This window comes from Vicia villosa, linkage group LG1, assembly GCF_029867415.1.
Source record: "Vicia villosa cultivar HV-30 ecotype Madison, WI linkage group LG1, Vvil1.0, whole genome shotgun sequence".
Classification (NCBI taxonomy): domain Eukaryota; kingdom Viridiplantae; phylum Streptophyta; class Magnoliopsida; order Fabales; family Fabaceae; genus Vicia; species Vicia villosa.
In genome coordinates this window covers 5,326,452-5,342,790 of record NC_081180.1, presented here as the reverse complement: position 1 = coordinate 5,342,790, position 16,339 = coordinate 5,326,452, and the positions used below count along the sequence as shown (strand labels likewise).

The window sequence follows — 16,339 nt, the reverse complement described above, 5'->3', positions numbered from 1 at the left end:
ATTATTATTGTTTAAAACTCTGAATGATCAAACTTGGCAGTTGGCATGGCTTAGAATACTATTATCCAATACTCTTAAGAATCAAATTCAAAGATAGCACAATAAATGTGACTGAAATTTGGCATGATACATAGCTAATGCATCTCCCTTATCAACTATCTAACAATTAATAAAACATACCACCAAATTTCCTAAAGTGCCCTTTTTTATTTTTAAATTTACAAAGCACAAAGGTCAAAATGGTCTATTCATAATCAACCTATTTTTCCAACCATCCCATTATTTCTCATGTTGCCACATGTAATAAACCAATAGACAATCCAATAATTCTCACAACATATATTTTCTTTTCACTAAAACCATCTTACACCACTCTCTCATTTCAACACACTTTCACTTCATTTCTAAATAACTTTTATCTCTCCATTGAAACCATTGTGGTTTGAATTTCATAATGAATTTTTTTTTTCAAACACTAAAATTTCTCTTTTTCTTCTTTATCTTACGAATTCTTTATTATTTATTTTACAATTAAATAATTTATTTTAAATTTATATTTATATTTAAATAGATTTTAAACTATATAAAATCATTTCTATTTATTTACTATTATTAAAAATATTAATTAATATATTTTTAAAATTTAGACGAAATTTTTATATTAAAATATTAAAATTTCTCTTTTCTCACGAACAATTGTCAATTAAATTTCTCTTTTTCGTACACCTATTTTATTTTAATTAACATTTGTCTTTATTTGAGACACAAAATTTATATTTTTAAAAATGTCAAATTATTTTCTTTTTTAAATGTCAAAATTTTTATTTTTTTTCACGGGACATTATCAGCAAAATATCTTTTTTTAATTAATAATTGCCTCACGAAATTTTTATTTCAATTTAGAACTAAACATACATAAACATAACTCTCAATTTACAATATAATTTTACACTACTAAATAATTTTTAACTCAATATATTACTAGTTATAACTTCAAGAATAGGCAAAATCTATCTTGTGATTATTGAAGTTGTTTTTTTTTAATTCATTTGCCTATTGAAGTTGTTTTTTTAACTCATTTGACTGTTGAAGTTGATGAATAAGAAAATGATGTAATTTTTTAAGCAACATAAATGATACTAATACATCAATATTGCTTACAATTAATATGCTTTGCTGTCAAATTTATCAATGATGTGATAATATATTATTAAAACTATAATATGGAGCCCATTGTTAAATTAATATTTGTCAAAAAAAACCTAAAAAATATGCTTTTCAGAGAACAAGCTAGTAATTAGCCAACAAGAATTGTCAATAAAATCAAATAGAAAAAGTTAAACTTACCAAATCCAAATATAAAATTCAGTCGGCCATGGGTGCTTCAGGTAAGTTCGAATAGAGTGGAAGGCCGGAGGCAATTAGCCAACAAAATGACACTATCCTGGCTAAAAGAGTTCTACATTATTTGTGAATCATTTATATATAACAATTATATTTATCAATTTAATAGTGTCTTTTTTTAAAGAATAAAGTTGTGATGGTTCTCATATTCAAAACTGATAAGGAGTATTTCATAATCACAATAACATATATTTAAAATCGATCAAAACATTAATATTAAAAAGAAAAATTGGAATCACATATTTACATCATGTCCGACCCTTAGGGTGTGTTTGGTTCGGGGTAGATGAAAGGGAGGGGAGGGGAGGGGAGAAAATATTTTTAATTAAATATGTTTGGTTCAAATTTTATGAGGGGAGGGGAGGGAAGGGGAGAAGAGCAAAACCCCTCCAAAACACACTTTTTGCGTTCCTCCAAATCGGAGGGATTTGGAGGGGAGGGGAGGGAATCTCAACTTTAATATTTTAAAAATTATTATAATTACTATAGTATCCTCAGTTTAATTTTAATATTTTAAAATTATTCATTTTCTTTTGTATTATTGCTCTCTTCTGTGTGATTTTTCTCGATTACTTCTATCATCTTATTATAATTATTCTCCACCTTCAAATTATTTTGAAATTTTGTCCTTAATATAAATCATAATCATTTCATTTTTTTTATGTTTTTATAACTCTTTTATGTTTATTTGTGTTTTTTTTTTTAATTTTGTTATGCATCTTATCATATTTTCTTTTATATCAAATTTTAAAATTTTCATTTTAATTAATTAATTTATTTTATTAAAAAATTTAAACCATTTATATTTAACAATAAATTATTTTACGTATTTTATGTATTAAATAATTCATTACGGTTTCAAAGTTGTTATCAACTTATAGTTTAATTTTTTTTTAACATTTTATTCGAATTAAGTGAACTCAATTTTTTAACATTATGGAATAAATTATAACTTTTTAGTCACTCAATATTAGAAATTATACTAACAAAAAATATGTTTAGATTTTTCACATTTGAATATCATATTGTATCACTTATATAAGATAATAAGGATAAAAATGTAAATTATTAATAAAATCCCTCCCCTCCTGAACCAAACATATTTTTAATTAAAATCTCTCCCTTCCCCTCCCCTCCCCTCGTTTAACCAAACATTCATCTGATTAAAAAAAATCCCCTCCCCTTCTCTCCCCTCCATTAAAATCCCTTCCCTCCCCTCCCCTCATTTGAATCAAACACACCCTTATCTCGATTGAAAATTATAGTTTCAACTAAATGATAGAAAAAGATTCTTCTAATAATTTTTTGAAGATTTAATTATTATTTAATGATAATGGAGACCTCTTATTTGAAATTAATTTGATTTTTTTCCCATAAAATACATATTAGTAAAAAAATAAAAATAAAAAGAACGAAATGTAAAAGAATTAAAAACATATGTTTTATTATATTATAACAATATATAAAGGCAAAATATGGTTTTGGTGTAGCCTATTTTTCTTCCAATTATATCATTTTTAGTTTTTTTAATTTCAACTTCTCTTTATCTATTGTTATATTGATAGTTTTTATTTCTTTTTTATTCTATATTTTTATTATTTTATAAACTTTTATTAGTTTGCAAACCGAAAAAAGCGGACAGCTAGTATTTAATAAATACAATTCATTTGATAATTATAAAAACATTTAGGGTCTGTAGTTAGCTGATGGCTTATAGCTTATGACTGATGGCTTATAGCTTATAGTGGATGATTGAGACTGATAGCTTATAAACTAATTGAAGTGTTTGGTAAAATTAGCGGTTCAATTAACTTATAAATGTAAAATGACATAAAAGATATTTAATATATAATTATTTTATTTTAAATTAAAATAAATGATAAGGGTTAAAAATGAATATCAATTAAAATAATAAGGATAAAAAAGGAAGAAAAGTAATAAGATATAAGACATAAGCTAAAATGCTATTTGAAATAGCGTCTGGAAAATAAGCTATAAGCTAGTAAAATAAGTTATAAACTCGTTATGAAAAGACCGTTACCAAACGGTTCTAAATTAACATATGAGCTTATAAGACATAAGACATAAGCTCGAAAAATGTTTACCAAACAGAACCTCAGTGTACTGAAGTTAAAATTTAAAAATGAGATATTTTTTTATTATAATATTAAAACAAATCCATTTTTTCTCATTGAGATAAAAACTAAATAAAAGAAACAAATAAAATAAAAATGCATATAAAGTCATAGACAAAAATGAATAAGGACACTGATTCAGAAATTGATAGGATTTTATGTTAATTAATGAACTAATTAATTAATTAATTACAACTGGTAAACATTTCAGACATTGCTTCGGTTCCTTCTCTTCTTTTCTGTCCGAGCAATAGACACCATCACCGTTCTCTGCATAATTCTCACTCCGCGAAATCTCCATTCTCCGATTCATCATTTCTTGAATCAGTAATCAACATTCATCAACGATCGGATTCACCTCAATCTCCAACCAAATTCAGTTTCACCGACTCCATGGTGTAACTGATTCTCACATCTCGATCCCAATTTCACAATGTCTTGGGGCTTAGGTTGGAAGAGACCCTCCGAAATCTTCCACCTTACTCTCAGCTACGGCAATGACGATCCACCGGAGAGTCTCGCCCGGACTTCAACCTCCTCCCGTTCCTCATCAGCATCTTCCTCCTCCTCTTCATCTTCTTCTTCATCAATCGTATCTCAGGATCAGGACCTAGGATTTCGAATCGAATTGGATTGGTCATCATCGGATGACGAAGATCAGGTTGCGTTGAAACTTCAGTCGCAACTCATGGTGGCTTTGCCGATGCCGCAGGATACGGTGGTTATTGAGTTGATGCCGATGCCTCGTGACGATGAGGAGGATTATGTGGATTTGAGTATGAAGGTGGTTAAGAGAAGGGATCCGCTTAGGGGTATTACAATGGCTAAGGCTGTGAACTCTGGTTTGCAGAGTGATGGTACTGGTGTTTTGACGAGGCTGTTGCGGTCTGAGATGGTTTCAACGACGCCGGAGGTTGACGAGAGTGTTCCCCGTGGTGGTGGTCACCATTGGACGAGTCTTGCTGTGCTTAGTATTTGTGGTTGTGGCTTGTCGGTGAGCTTTGCTTTGTTGTTATTCAATGCGAGTCCAGTTTTTATGGATTTATTGTTGCTTTGATTAGAGTAGTTTCTTCTGATATGATTTTATGCAGTTAATGAGTTTCAACCTGTGTGAGTTTCAATATTTAGCATATGTATAGATTTTACCCTTGCGATTCATATGTATGATTTTGATAATCTGACGGCTGTTGATTGATATGTATAGTTTCCAAAATTGAAAGAATTAGCCTATGTTTGGAAACTTTGGCTCTAGCGGTGAAAAATCATATTGAATAGAAGCTACATTCACTAGCTTTTCAAAATCATGGTGAAAACTACTTTGAACGCACGGTAGCGGTGTTTCACTTCGGTACCAAACATAGGCTTAGTTAGTCTGATTTTGTTGATATTCTGATTTTTTGCTAAGTACCATGAAATATTGATGTTGTATTGTTTCTGTTCTGTATGCCTGTTATCTCTTCTTTGATTCTCTGGAAGGGCATTTAATTTCATAATTTGGGTGCGGAAGCCGAACATGATTGAGTTGGATATGGGATGTTTTTAACACTATATTTGTATACAGGTATTTCCTGTAGAGCTTACGCAATTGCCGCACATAGAAAAACTTTATCTAAATAACAACAAACTGACCGTTTTGCCACCCGAGCTTGGTGAGCTAAGAAGCTTAAGAGTGCTTAGAGTTGACAACAACATGCTTGTCTCTGTACCTGGTAAGCGTCTCGTTGTCCGGATTACTATTATGCAAGGATTGTAGTAGATCAGTTGTTTTCATACAGGCCTAGTAGATATAGAAATATTTTTCATGTCTACTTGTATGTGCACTGAGTAAACATGAGTCAACAACACTATCTGAAAGTAATGAGCAGTTTAGGATACGTGAAACTACCGACTGAAAACAAACATCGAAACCTTATTGAACTGGGTAACAGAAGTTATGGACCCCACTTAATGCAGAGATGCATTAAAATGACCTTGTGGATTCCAAGTATTCACTATTAAGATATTTCCTAAAGTGTTTTCGAGGTTTTAAGATTAGTGTTTCTTGCCTTTATCTGATTTTTTTTCCTCTTTGAGCAGTGGAACTGAGACAATGTGTGGAATTGGTGGAGTTGTCATTGGAACACAACAGGCTTGTTCGGCCTCTTCTTGACTTCAGGTTTTTGGGTTAGATGGTTTTTGTGAATTTGTTTGGACTTCATATATTCTTCTGGTCTTACTGTTACCATGTATGATAGGGCTATGGCTGAACTACGTGTTCTTAGGCTATTCGGAAATCCTCTTGAGTTCCTTCCGGAAATTTTGCCCCTACACAAACTTCGTCACCTTTCTCTTGCAAACATTAGGATTGTCGCAGATGAAAATTTGAGATCAGTAAACGTGCAAATAGAGGTGGCAATTTGCAAACTAACTGGACTACTTTTTGAGAATAAAACATATTACATATTCAATTACACATACTTTTTTTGGTCATTGCAGATGGAAAACAGTTCTTATTTTGGTGCATCTAAGCATAAACTTAGTGCCGCCTTCTCTCTTATATTCCGTTTTTCTTCCTGTCATCACCCATTACTAGCATCTGCTCTAGGAAAGATTATGCAAGACCAAGGAAATAGAGCATTTGTAGGTAAAGATGAGAATGCAGTGCGGCAGCTCATAAGTATGATAAGCAGTGACAATTGTCATGTGGTATGTTTTAATGGGTGTAGAGATCACCAGTTATTTATATACCCTGCTGTTATATTTGATCATCAAGATTATTCTTAATATTTTACAGGTTGAACAAGCTTGCTCTGCTCTTTCAGCCCTTGCCTCTGATGATTCTGTCGCACTGCAGCTGATGAAGGCAGACATCATGCAACCAATTGGAATAGTTCTGAAATCTGCAGGCCGGGAAGAGGTTATATCTGTATTGCATGTTGTGGTTAAGTTGGCTTTTACATCTGATACTGTTGCTGAGAAGATGTTGACCAAGGATGTTTTGAAATCATTGAAAATCTTATGTGCATATAAAGATCCAGAGGCAAGTTAGTTTCATTTCGTTATAATGATTTAATTAATTCCATATGAGTTTTGATAAAACATTTTTTTATCATTTTGTTTTCACTTTTAATTAGAGAACTGCCATATTTCACTGTCTTTTGTTTATGTGTATAGGAAACTGAAAAAAAAAATCTCTTTTTTGTTTTTAGGGTAATGCTAACTTGTGCCCTTGGAGCACAAATTAAGAGATAAATATAGTAAATTTTTTTTAGAAATTGTGTATTGAATTTAATGCAAATTTATAATTAATTATTTTATTGTTTTTTCAATACAAAATTTCTATCTGTGGGTATTTTAACTTGTGCCCCAAATGCATAAGTTAGCATTACCCTTTGTTTTTACTGTTTCGTGTACGAATCTTGGACAACAAGTAACAAAGCCAAGACTAAACAATTTCTGAAATCAAACAAATCTTTATATTGTATAATCTTTTAATTTAAAGGTTTACTCCACAGGTGCAAAGACTAGCTTTGTTAGCTGTTGGGAATTTGGCCTTTTGTCTGGAGAATCGTCGTGTCCTTGTTACTTCTGAAAGTTTGCGAGAACTTCTCTTACGCATGGCTGTTGCAACTGAACCACGTGTTTATAAAGCTGCAGCTCGTGCTTTGGCAATTCTTGGTTTGCCTCTGGAGATTACTTTAGCTGTGTTTTCAGCATGTTTTATTCCGTTTATTAAATTAATTCATTCTTGCATGTGCTGTAGGGGAGAATGAAAACCTGAGGCGTGCAATAAGAGGGAAACAAGTGGCAAAGCAAGGGCTTCGCATACTCTCGATGGATGGAGGTGGGATGAAAGGTCTAGCAACCGTGCAAATGTTAAAGGAAATTGAAAAGGGAACCGGAAAACGAATACATGAGTTGTTTGATTTAATATGTGGTACATCAACGGGTGGCATGCTAGCTGTTTCCCTTGGGATGAAGTTAATGACTTTAGAGGAATGTGAAGATATATACAAGAATCTTGGTGAGGATGTTGTTTTAAAATGGCACAGATTATGCTTTTAAATTTTATGGATCTATTTATATACCCTGCCTGCCATTCTTTCTAAGCTGATTTAATTTTTAACCAGGGAAACTTGTTTTTGCTGAGCCTGTTCCCAAGGATAACGAAGCTGCAACTTGGAGAGACAAGTTAGATCAGCTTTATAAGAGTTCATCCCAAAGTTTTAGAGTTGTTGTTCACGGATCAAAAGTATGCACTTCTTTTCTTTTTGTTTTTTGTACTGTCAATTTTTTTATCACCTCCCTTTTACATACATATGAACATGCTCTTACGATAGCAATTAATCTTGACCAACTACCATAAATATTAATTCTAAAGCAAAACCAGATTAGCTCCTCAATTCTCTCACGCTCGCTTGATACGCTACTTGTTTATATGATATTTGGAGCATGTCCTTTAGAAATGAGGTGGAAATGAGACAGTTTGCTGTGTAATTTATTTTACATTAAAGACAGTGCATTAGAAGTTAAGCAAAAGTGAAAATGAATTAAATTGATAGTTTGAGAGAAAATTCTCTAAACCGTGTCTGAATTTTATGCATGTGAATTAGTAACAACAATCAGTTGAAATTAGTTAAATTCTCCTAACTGGTAATTGTGTCGCTTTATTAGAACTAACTGACTATAAGAGTATAAGTCTATAACAGAGTTTAAAAGGGCTGAATATAGCAACTAGAAGTTACTGCATGAGCATAAATGCATAATAACTCTGTTACTATATTTCCACCTCAAACTCAAGGAAGTTGATCAAGTGCTAACTTATCAAACACCACGAGTCGTAGTAAACTGTAGTGAGGAGAGGGGCTTGGTGAGAACGTCTACATTTGGATCAGCAGCAGGGATATGATGGACCATGGCATTCTTATCAAGTACTTTCTCGTCATAACATGAAATCAAGGAGACATTTATTGATTTCAAGGAACTGATATAACAGAAACTAATGACTGTATGCCAGCTGGCACAGGCACAAGCTGCCATGGCTAATTAGATTTATCTCTAACAAACATAATTCTTTAGTATGTAATCTCTGAATCTCTGATGACACCTTCATCTGTTTCTTCTGTGGGAGAAAAATTTCTCATCAAGTTTGATAGTGACTTGGCTTCAAAATGGTATGGAATCTTAGTTAATAATTCGATACTTTAAGGAAGCAATAGGATTGATGGTGAAAGTCACTGGTGTTGGATCAAAAGGAAGCTTCATTACCATATTATAAGTTAAGCAGAAGAGAAAATGAAGGAAACTATTGGAAGGTGAAGGAATATTTTTGTTTTCTGAATCTGAAGCCGTATCTAAATTGCATGTATGTGAATGAGTTACAAAAGTTCTACTTATAGAAGACTAGTCAGTTTGAATGTTCAACTCCCTCCACCAACAAAAGAACAACTAATATTTGTCATTACAAAAAACCCTAAACTAACTGATAGTTTACCAGTTTGTTTGAACAAACTGACTAATAACAGAATTCAACTATAACAATGACTATTATAAACATAACTAGGAGCTGCGGCATGAGCTTGATATGTTTTAGAGAAGTGAATAATGCATTCTTTTTTCTGCCACTATTAGATATCTGGACAGCTTTATCTATTATCTATGTAGTTCTATGTCCTAAAAGGAGTATTTTGACTCATTGTCTTGCAGCACAGTGCAGAACAGTTTGAGAGGCTATTGAAGGAGCTGTGTGTTGATGAGGATGGGGATTTATTAATAGACTCTGCTGTAAAAAATGTGCCCAAAGTTTTTGTAGTCTCAACATTAGTGAACATGGTGCCAGCACAACCCTTCATATTTCGCAATTATCAGGTGCGAACCTAATTTTTTTTAATGTACATACGGGCTTCTAATTTACACATGTCCGTGGTTGTTGATATATTGGTTCTTTATTTTTCATTTTCCCACTGACCCTTTCTGCCTTTCCATTTACAACTGTAGTACCCTGCTGGAACACCAGAGGTGGCTCTTGCAGCATCAGATAGTTCAGGGGTTGCCGTGTTAACATCACCTATGAATGCACAAGTTGGCTATAAACGCAGTGCATTCATCGGAAGTTGTAAGCATCAAGTGTGGCAGGCTATCAGAGCATCCTCTGCAGCTCCATATTATCTTGATGATTTCTCTGATGGTACTGATGGCTCTGCTGTTGTTTATATCAAGTTGCATGTATTTAAGTTTGTGATTTCCTCTTCTGTATTGTTTTTGACATGTGTCTCTTCATCCTGCAATGGTCCTAAGATGTCAACCGCTGGCAAGATGGAGCAATAGTGGCAAATAATCCTACAATTTTTGCGATAAGAGAAGCACAACTTCTGTGGCCTGACACAAAAATTGATACCCTGGTTTCAATAGGATCCGGCTCTGTTCCAACTAAGGTGACTAATCTTTGTTTCAAATCTGTAATAATATTCTGCATTTGGTAGTTATTCCAGTGTCACATTTGCTTCTACACTTCCTTTGACATGAAAGTTAGGAAGAATTTGATTAGTACATTTTATGTTAAGAGACTTGTCATTGGCTATTGAAGTTCTTGAGCTACAAATTTTATGATTGTATATTCATATTGTTTTAGGTACGAAAAGGTGGTTGGCGGTATATGGATACTGGACAGGTGTTGGTTGAAAGTGCATGCTCTGTTGATAGGGTAGAGGAAGCTTTAAGTACATTGCTACCTATGCTTCCCGAGATACACTATTATCGTTTCAATCCAGGTATCCTGCTTCCGATTTTGAGTGGGGAAATGGAATAACCTCCTTCCAATTCTATTTGAATCAATTTTGAATTTTTTAGTTCTCTTTCAATTTTAACTTCATTTTTTCCCGTTGTTTAATGAAGAAGTGTCGTTAAACAGCTTCTATTATTCCAAAGAGCTTTATTCTCAGCAAGTGTTCTATGTGTTTTGCCTCACAGTTGATGAACGCTGTGACATGGAACTTGATGAGACAGATCCAACTATCTGGCTTAAGTTGGAATCTGCAGTTGAAGAATATATACAGCAGAATCATCTGGCATTTGAAAATGCCTGTGAGAGATTGCTTCTTCCTTTCCAGCATGAGGATAAGTGGTCAGAGAATCTGAGAACTAAATTTCCTAAGACAAAGGAGTCAATTGAGGGTATTGTGGATCATATGTTTTCGATGTAAAGTTTCACTTTACTTGGTCCCCGCTTAAATATTGAAATAGTTTTTATCGTGTTTTATCAGGTGTGAATGGCCCCACTTTAGGGTGGAGGCGTAATGTACTACTTGTTGAGGCTTCACATAATCCAGATTCCGGAAGATTGATCCACCATGCCCGGGCACTTGAGTCATTTTGTGCTCGTAATGGCATACGACTATCCCTCATGCAAGGTTTGGCTGGGATTGTAAAGAACGTGCCATCGTCTAGATTCCCAACTCCATTTGCGTCTCCTATGTTTACAGGAAGCTTCCCTTCAAGTCCACTTGTGTATAGTCCTGATTTTGGTCAAAGGATTGGACGAATTGATCTAGTCCCCCCTTTAAGTTTAGATGGTCAACAGGGAAGAACAATCGCATCACCTCCAATTTCTCCTCGAGGACTTAGACAGCTCTCTTTGCCTGTCAAAGCATTGCATGAAAAATTGCAGAATTCCCCACAAGTGGGTGTTATCCATTTGGCACTTCAAGCTGACTCAGATGGCTTAGTTATAAGGTATTTGCTACTATGTTTTATGAATTTCTGTTATAAACAGTTCTTTTTTCTACATACGGACGGAATGTTGATAATGCTACCCTTTTATTTAGTTGGCACAATGATGTATTTGTCGTGGCTGAACCTGGAGATCTTGCTGAGAAGTTTCTACAAAGTGTAAAATTCAGTTTGCTATCAACAATGAGGAGCCATCGCAGAAAGGGCGCATCTCTCCTGGCCAATATCTCGACTATTTCTGATTTAGTTGCCTTTAAACCTTATTTCCAAATTGGAGGCATTGTTCACCGATATCTAGGCCGTCAAACCCTGGTATATCTACGTCCTTTATGCTTTATAAGGTTTTGAAATAAAATTAATAATATACATATTAGAAGTTTGAGTTGGATATCTCTTATGCAGGTAATGGAGGATAATCAAGAAATTGGTTCGTATATGTTTCGTAGGACTGTCCCTTCTATGCAGTTATCAGCTGACGATATAAGATGGATGGTATGTGCTCTGCTCCCACTTTAATTTTCTAATTGTCCCATTAGATGTACATTTTGACAGAGTTTCACATAAACTAATAGGGGCACTCTGATACATCGTTCTCTTTCAGCATTCTGATCTTGAGGTTTATGGTATAGAATGATGGTTGAATGTTAGTCCTTTGATTACCCCTGGCCTTTCATGGGTGAACATAACACACTCCTTTTTTTCAACAGAATTTTACAGCCATCTCTCTGTATGGATTATCATTTTATTGTGACAATAGCTTAGGCAAATTTTTAAAGCATTACTCTGCGTGATTATTGTAGGCCTGTAAAGAAATTGGTTCGTATATGTTTCATTATCTTAATTGCGTGCTTTGTTAGTCAAATATTTTTCGGCGTACTTTTCTAGGAACAATCTTAGTTTTGAAGAAGAATGACCTAATCACAATAATAACTTGACATAGCTTCTTAATATCAAGGAGAACCATGCTTTCCTTTTTTTATATTTCAATTTAAGACGTACCGGAGTTTATGGTGTATGCCGTCTCTGGTCTCCCGTACAGCACCATTTTGCTGATGTAGGAGGTATAGGGGGAAGAAACTGCTAGTCATTTGGAGCTTTAGATCCTCTGTCATATACGTGAAAATGTTCTGACTTATTTCTATTTTATTCTCTTATTGGTATCTTGAATAATCTAGGTTGGAGCTTGGAGAGACAGGATAATTATATGCACAGGGACATATGGACCTACTCTTGCACTTATCAAGGCCTTTCTGGACTCTGGGGCCAAAGCTGTTATATGTCCTTCAACTGAACCCCCAGAGTCTCAGTTGACGACCTTGGATGGTACCAACGAGTTGAATGTGATGGAAAATGGTAAGTTTGAAATTGGAGAGGATGAAGCAGATGACGAGAATATACCTGCCAGTCCAGTAAGTGATTGGGAAGATAGTGACGCTGAGAAAAATGGAGACTGCGCGTCTTTTTGGGACGATGATGAAGAGGAGCTGTCACAATTTGTTTGTATTTTGTATGAATCATTATATAAGGAGGGTGCTAGTGTTAATGTTGCATTGCAACATGCCCTCGCCTCTTATAGAAGAATGGGGTATGTGTGCCATCTCCCCGGCATACAATAATTTGTCCTCCCAATCTTACAAAATAATTTAAAAAAACGAAAACAAAGAATGAGAGTCTCTATTTAAGAGCATATATACATGTATAGAGCGATAACCAATTTTGAGGCTTCCAGATATGTGCATTGTCATTTGTTTACTATATCCCTTTGTGTGTTTGTTTCTTCCCTTGTAATACATTTTTATTAACTACCTTATAAAAAATATTTCTTCAAAGTAGCTTTTTCCTAATGTAAAAGTCAGTGACATCATTAAAAAGAGGAATATTTGGAGTTTTTATTTTTTATTTTTAAACTTGGTTTAAACGTTCCCATTATAATATTCTCCGCCATTTGTTTTCACTATAAAATAGCCCGATCTTCATATTTTTACGGCAGCACACCCGAAGTTCATCAACTCTGTAAACCTTCTAAACTCGAATTTGAAAGAGCAGCATTATTTTGTTAACTAAATTCACTAATCCTTAATTCACCTTTCCCTAATATATCTTGCAAGTAAAAATTCAAAAACCTGTTTAGCAAGGTTTTCATTAAGATCGGTAGTCCACTGTTAGTAACTTAATGATCTGTAGACAAGCAATTACTGAAATTTGTAATGACTTGACAGTTCTTTCTAAATTCTAATGCTGAAATCAAGGAGAAAAAGTAAGAAAAACTGGACCAATGAATCCTTGTTGAAAGATAAAGATTATGCTGCTTTTCTACAGGTTGCTGCATGAGTACATGCATGCACAATGGTTGATTTTGGAACAATCAGTGACACATTCACACAGACAGTACAGTATTGTGATTTCATAGTATCCTATTACATTACCAGCTGATAATTTTATCTCACTAAATGCGCACAGTCTTTTTTTGTCTTTCCAGTGCATCATTTCATTTCAAACATACTCAATAATCATCTATTATGTTTAAAGTCAAAGAGAATCTTCTTACAAAAGAATTATCAGCAAGACAACAAATTAATAGGCCCCCCTTCCTACAAAAAGCACAAAACTAAGACAATGAAAGTTCAACCTCTTTTCTTTGGCCACGGCATGAAAGGTGGAAATCAACTTTAAATCAACATGAAAAATAAAAACTAAAATAGTGAACCTCTAAGCTATAGTCGAGCGCCCTAAAACTTTGACAAGTAGCGTGCTAGTGTCTGATACTTGTATGACACATATTGGATAATTTAATCAGATGTTTAAAAATATTTGCTCCCACACTCTTTAGATCGATCTCCGCCACCCGCTGACATTTGTACGAACCGTGTAGGACAGCTAGACATGTAATTCAAAATATTTTTTTCTTTCAATTAGGCTGCTTTTCATAAAGCATGTAACAATTTAGAAGATGGTCCAAATTGAAAATCAAATATAGGACAATAATGACCTCAATTATCTTTATGCAAAAGGAGCTATAAAATCAGTGCCACTGCCACTCCCACCCAGCCATTAAAACCAAAGTTTTCAAATAGAATGAGAATGAGTGCTCCTGCTCCAGTTGCTATAGGCACAAGAGGTACAATTGGATCTCTAGTGAGGAAGGAAATTGAATACTTCACCAAAATCGAGTTAGACAAATTAGGGGATTCAAAAAAGTCTCACCCACATTTTGTAAACATGGTTTCTAGCAAAACCAAGACAAGTTTCTGGATGTTGTTAAAGATGAAGAAGCAAAGAGCTCCAAATGAATATCTACCGAAAACATGTTCTGTTAGACAAGTAACAGAAAACAGTAATTTCAATAGGATTCCTGGTTACAACTACAGAATCCTCAAAGACAAAGACATCTACTGAATCTCTAATGTTGTTGCATGTTCATGTTATTTTTCACTGTGTTGACAATTTTATTTAAGTCATTCTCAATGTATATATTCAGATCTTTGATTCCTTTGTACTCGTATGATTAAAAATTACTTGAAATCCTTTTGTGTTCATTTGTTTCAAAATCTAAAAGATAAACCTATGGATGTTGAATCAATAAAATGGCTGTGTTAAGATGAACCAAAAAAATGTTTTAGGATCACAGGGAATTGAACCCGACGTGAATCGAACACGCAACCTTCTGATCTGGAGTCAGACGCGCTACCATTGCGCCACGGATCCTGTTGTGAAATCATCTCGATGTTATAGTAAAACAACTATACTATTAATTTGTCTATTGCAGCAATATTTAGCATATGCAATACACCGTTAATATACTTTTTTCTCTTTTTATACCTTCAAATTTTAAGGTTAAAGTTTTTTATTTTTTTTATTTCCATCAAATTTAAGTTTTCACAATATTTTTTAGTTTCTTAGTTTCACAATATGCTACGTACCAAGTTTCGCATAGTTTCTGTAAAATCAAAGTAAATAATTTTTTTATCATATCATTCTACCAAATTTAGCAAAGTTTTTTTATAAAACAAATAAATAAAAGTTGAGTTTAATGGAGATGCACTGACAGTGTAAAAAAAATTTACACTGTCATCCAAATGAGAATATATTATTCTGCCATATCATCTAAGTAATTTAAAAATAACAGTATGACTTAATAGGATGCATAGTCGTGATTGGTTGACAGTGTAAAACTTTTTTACCCTATCACTGCATCAACCATTTTCTCATAAAAGTTTTGTCATATCATGCTATCAAATTTTGTAGACAGCCACCCAACCTATTTAAGTCTGACTTGTATATTAAACAAATATGTTAAATTAAAAAAAATTATTTAATCAAATAACTTAGTCTTAAACTATAAAAAAAAAAACTTTTAAATTTGGTAAGATGACCTGACCTACGCATGTATAACTACTTGAAATTTAAATATTTTGCTAAGCTCAATTATAATAGTAATATTATTTTTACATTTTAAATTTAATAAAGAAAAATAGGTATTCTAGAACCTAATATACTTACAAAAAAAAATTAAGAATATTAGCGAATTTTGCTTTTTCCCCTCCCTACCTTTTGGCAATGGCTTTTTCAAAAAAACTATTGCCAAAACTTGCCTTTGGCAACGGTGGGGATAAACCGAAACACACTCATATTAAAGGGGGGTCTAGACATATACTAATTGTAATTTAAAACATGTTAAAAATATTTTTAAAACATACATTAACAATTCACTCATAGAATTATTATTTAAAAATTATAAATAAACAAAACAAAGCTTAACATACCACAAGATTTTGATCTACACATTTTTAAAAACTTCATAAAAACAATATTTTTTATTGAATTTCATATGTTGTTATCTTCATCCATAATGAGCATTTTTAATTTTTTATTGTTACTTGATAATATAAAATACTAGATCTGTTTGATAGCTTAATAATTTTTACTCATATCCCATATAGAAATCAAGAATAAAATTTTAAACTAATTTCTATGAGTTAAACATGTCATCGACTCACCTAAAGGCTAAAGACTCATCTAAATAAGTGAGAGAGACATTACATATTCATCCAAAATTTTAAGGTGATAGATGTATGAGTTCTCTCACTTATAAA

At 33.1% G+C, this 16,339-nt stretch overlaps 2 protein-coding genes and 1 non-coding gene across 3 annotated transcripts; 2 read left to right on the top strand and 1 right to left on the bottom strand.

The window, feature by feature from the left end:
- The first annotated feature begins 3,693 nt into the window (after positions 1-3,693).
- LOC131627104 (phospholipase A I) lies at positions 3,694-12,971 on the top strand. The gene is made up of 18 exons (XM_058897935.1): positions 3,694-4,533; positions 5,101-5,248; positions 5,616-5,694; positions 5,774-5,927; positions 6,015-6,224; positions 6,313-6,558; positions 7,034-7,196; positions 7,282-7,542; positions 7,649-7,770; positions 9,225-9,386; positions 9,516-9,705; positions 9,816-9,952; positions 10,150-10,288; positions 10,488-10,691; positions 10,781-11,249; positions 11,342-11,558; positions 11,649-11,738; positions 12,422-12,971. Exons 1-18 carry the CDS (start codon positions 3,973-3,975, stop codon positions 12,860-12,862), a joined length of 3,993 nt encoding a protein of 1,330 aa, XP_058753918.1. The 5' UTR covers positions 3,694-3,972; the 3' UTR covers positions 12,863-12,971.
- Positions 12,972-14,321: 1,350 nt separating this feature from the next.
- LOC131653705 (uncharacterized) lies at positions 14,322-14,642 on the top strand. The gene has a single exon (XM_058924335.1). It carries the CDS (start codon positions 14,322-14,324, stop codon positions 14,640-14,642), a length of 321 nt encoding a protein of 106 aa, XP_058780318.1.
- A 237-nt stretch (positions 14,643-14,879) lies between these two features.
- TRNAW-CCA (transfer RNA tryptophan (anticodon CCA)) lies at positions 14,880-14,951 on the bottom strand. Its single transcript has one exon. It is a non-coding gene; the product is annotated as a tRNA-Trp (tRNA).
- Between the last annotated feature and the right edge of the window lie 1,388 nt (positions 14,952-16,339).

Coding starts and splice junctions, on each gene's coding strand:
- LOC131627104 (XM_058897935.1), top strand. CDS start 3,973: ATGTCTTGGGGCTTAGGTTGGAAGAGACCCTCCGAAATCTTCCACCTT. Junction 11,559..11,648: donor ATCTAGGCCGTCAAACCCTG/GTATATCTACGT, acceptor TCTCTTATGCAG/GTAATGGAGGATAATCAAGA. Junction 11,739..12,421: donor CTGACGATATAAGATGGATG/GTATGTGCTCTG, acceptor TGAATAATCTAG/GTTGGAGCTTGGAGAGACAG.
- LOC131653705 (XM_058924335.1), top strand. CDS start 14,322: ATGAGAATGAGTGCTCCTGCTCCAGTTGCTATAGGCACAAGAGGTACA.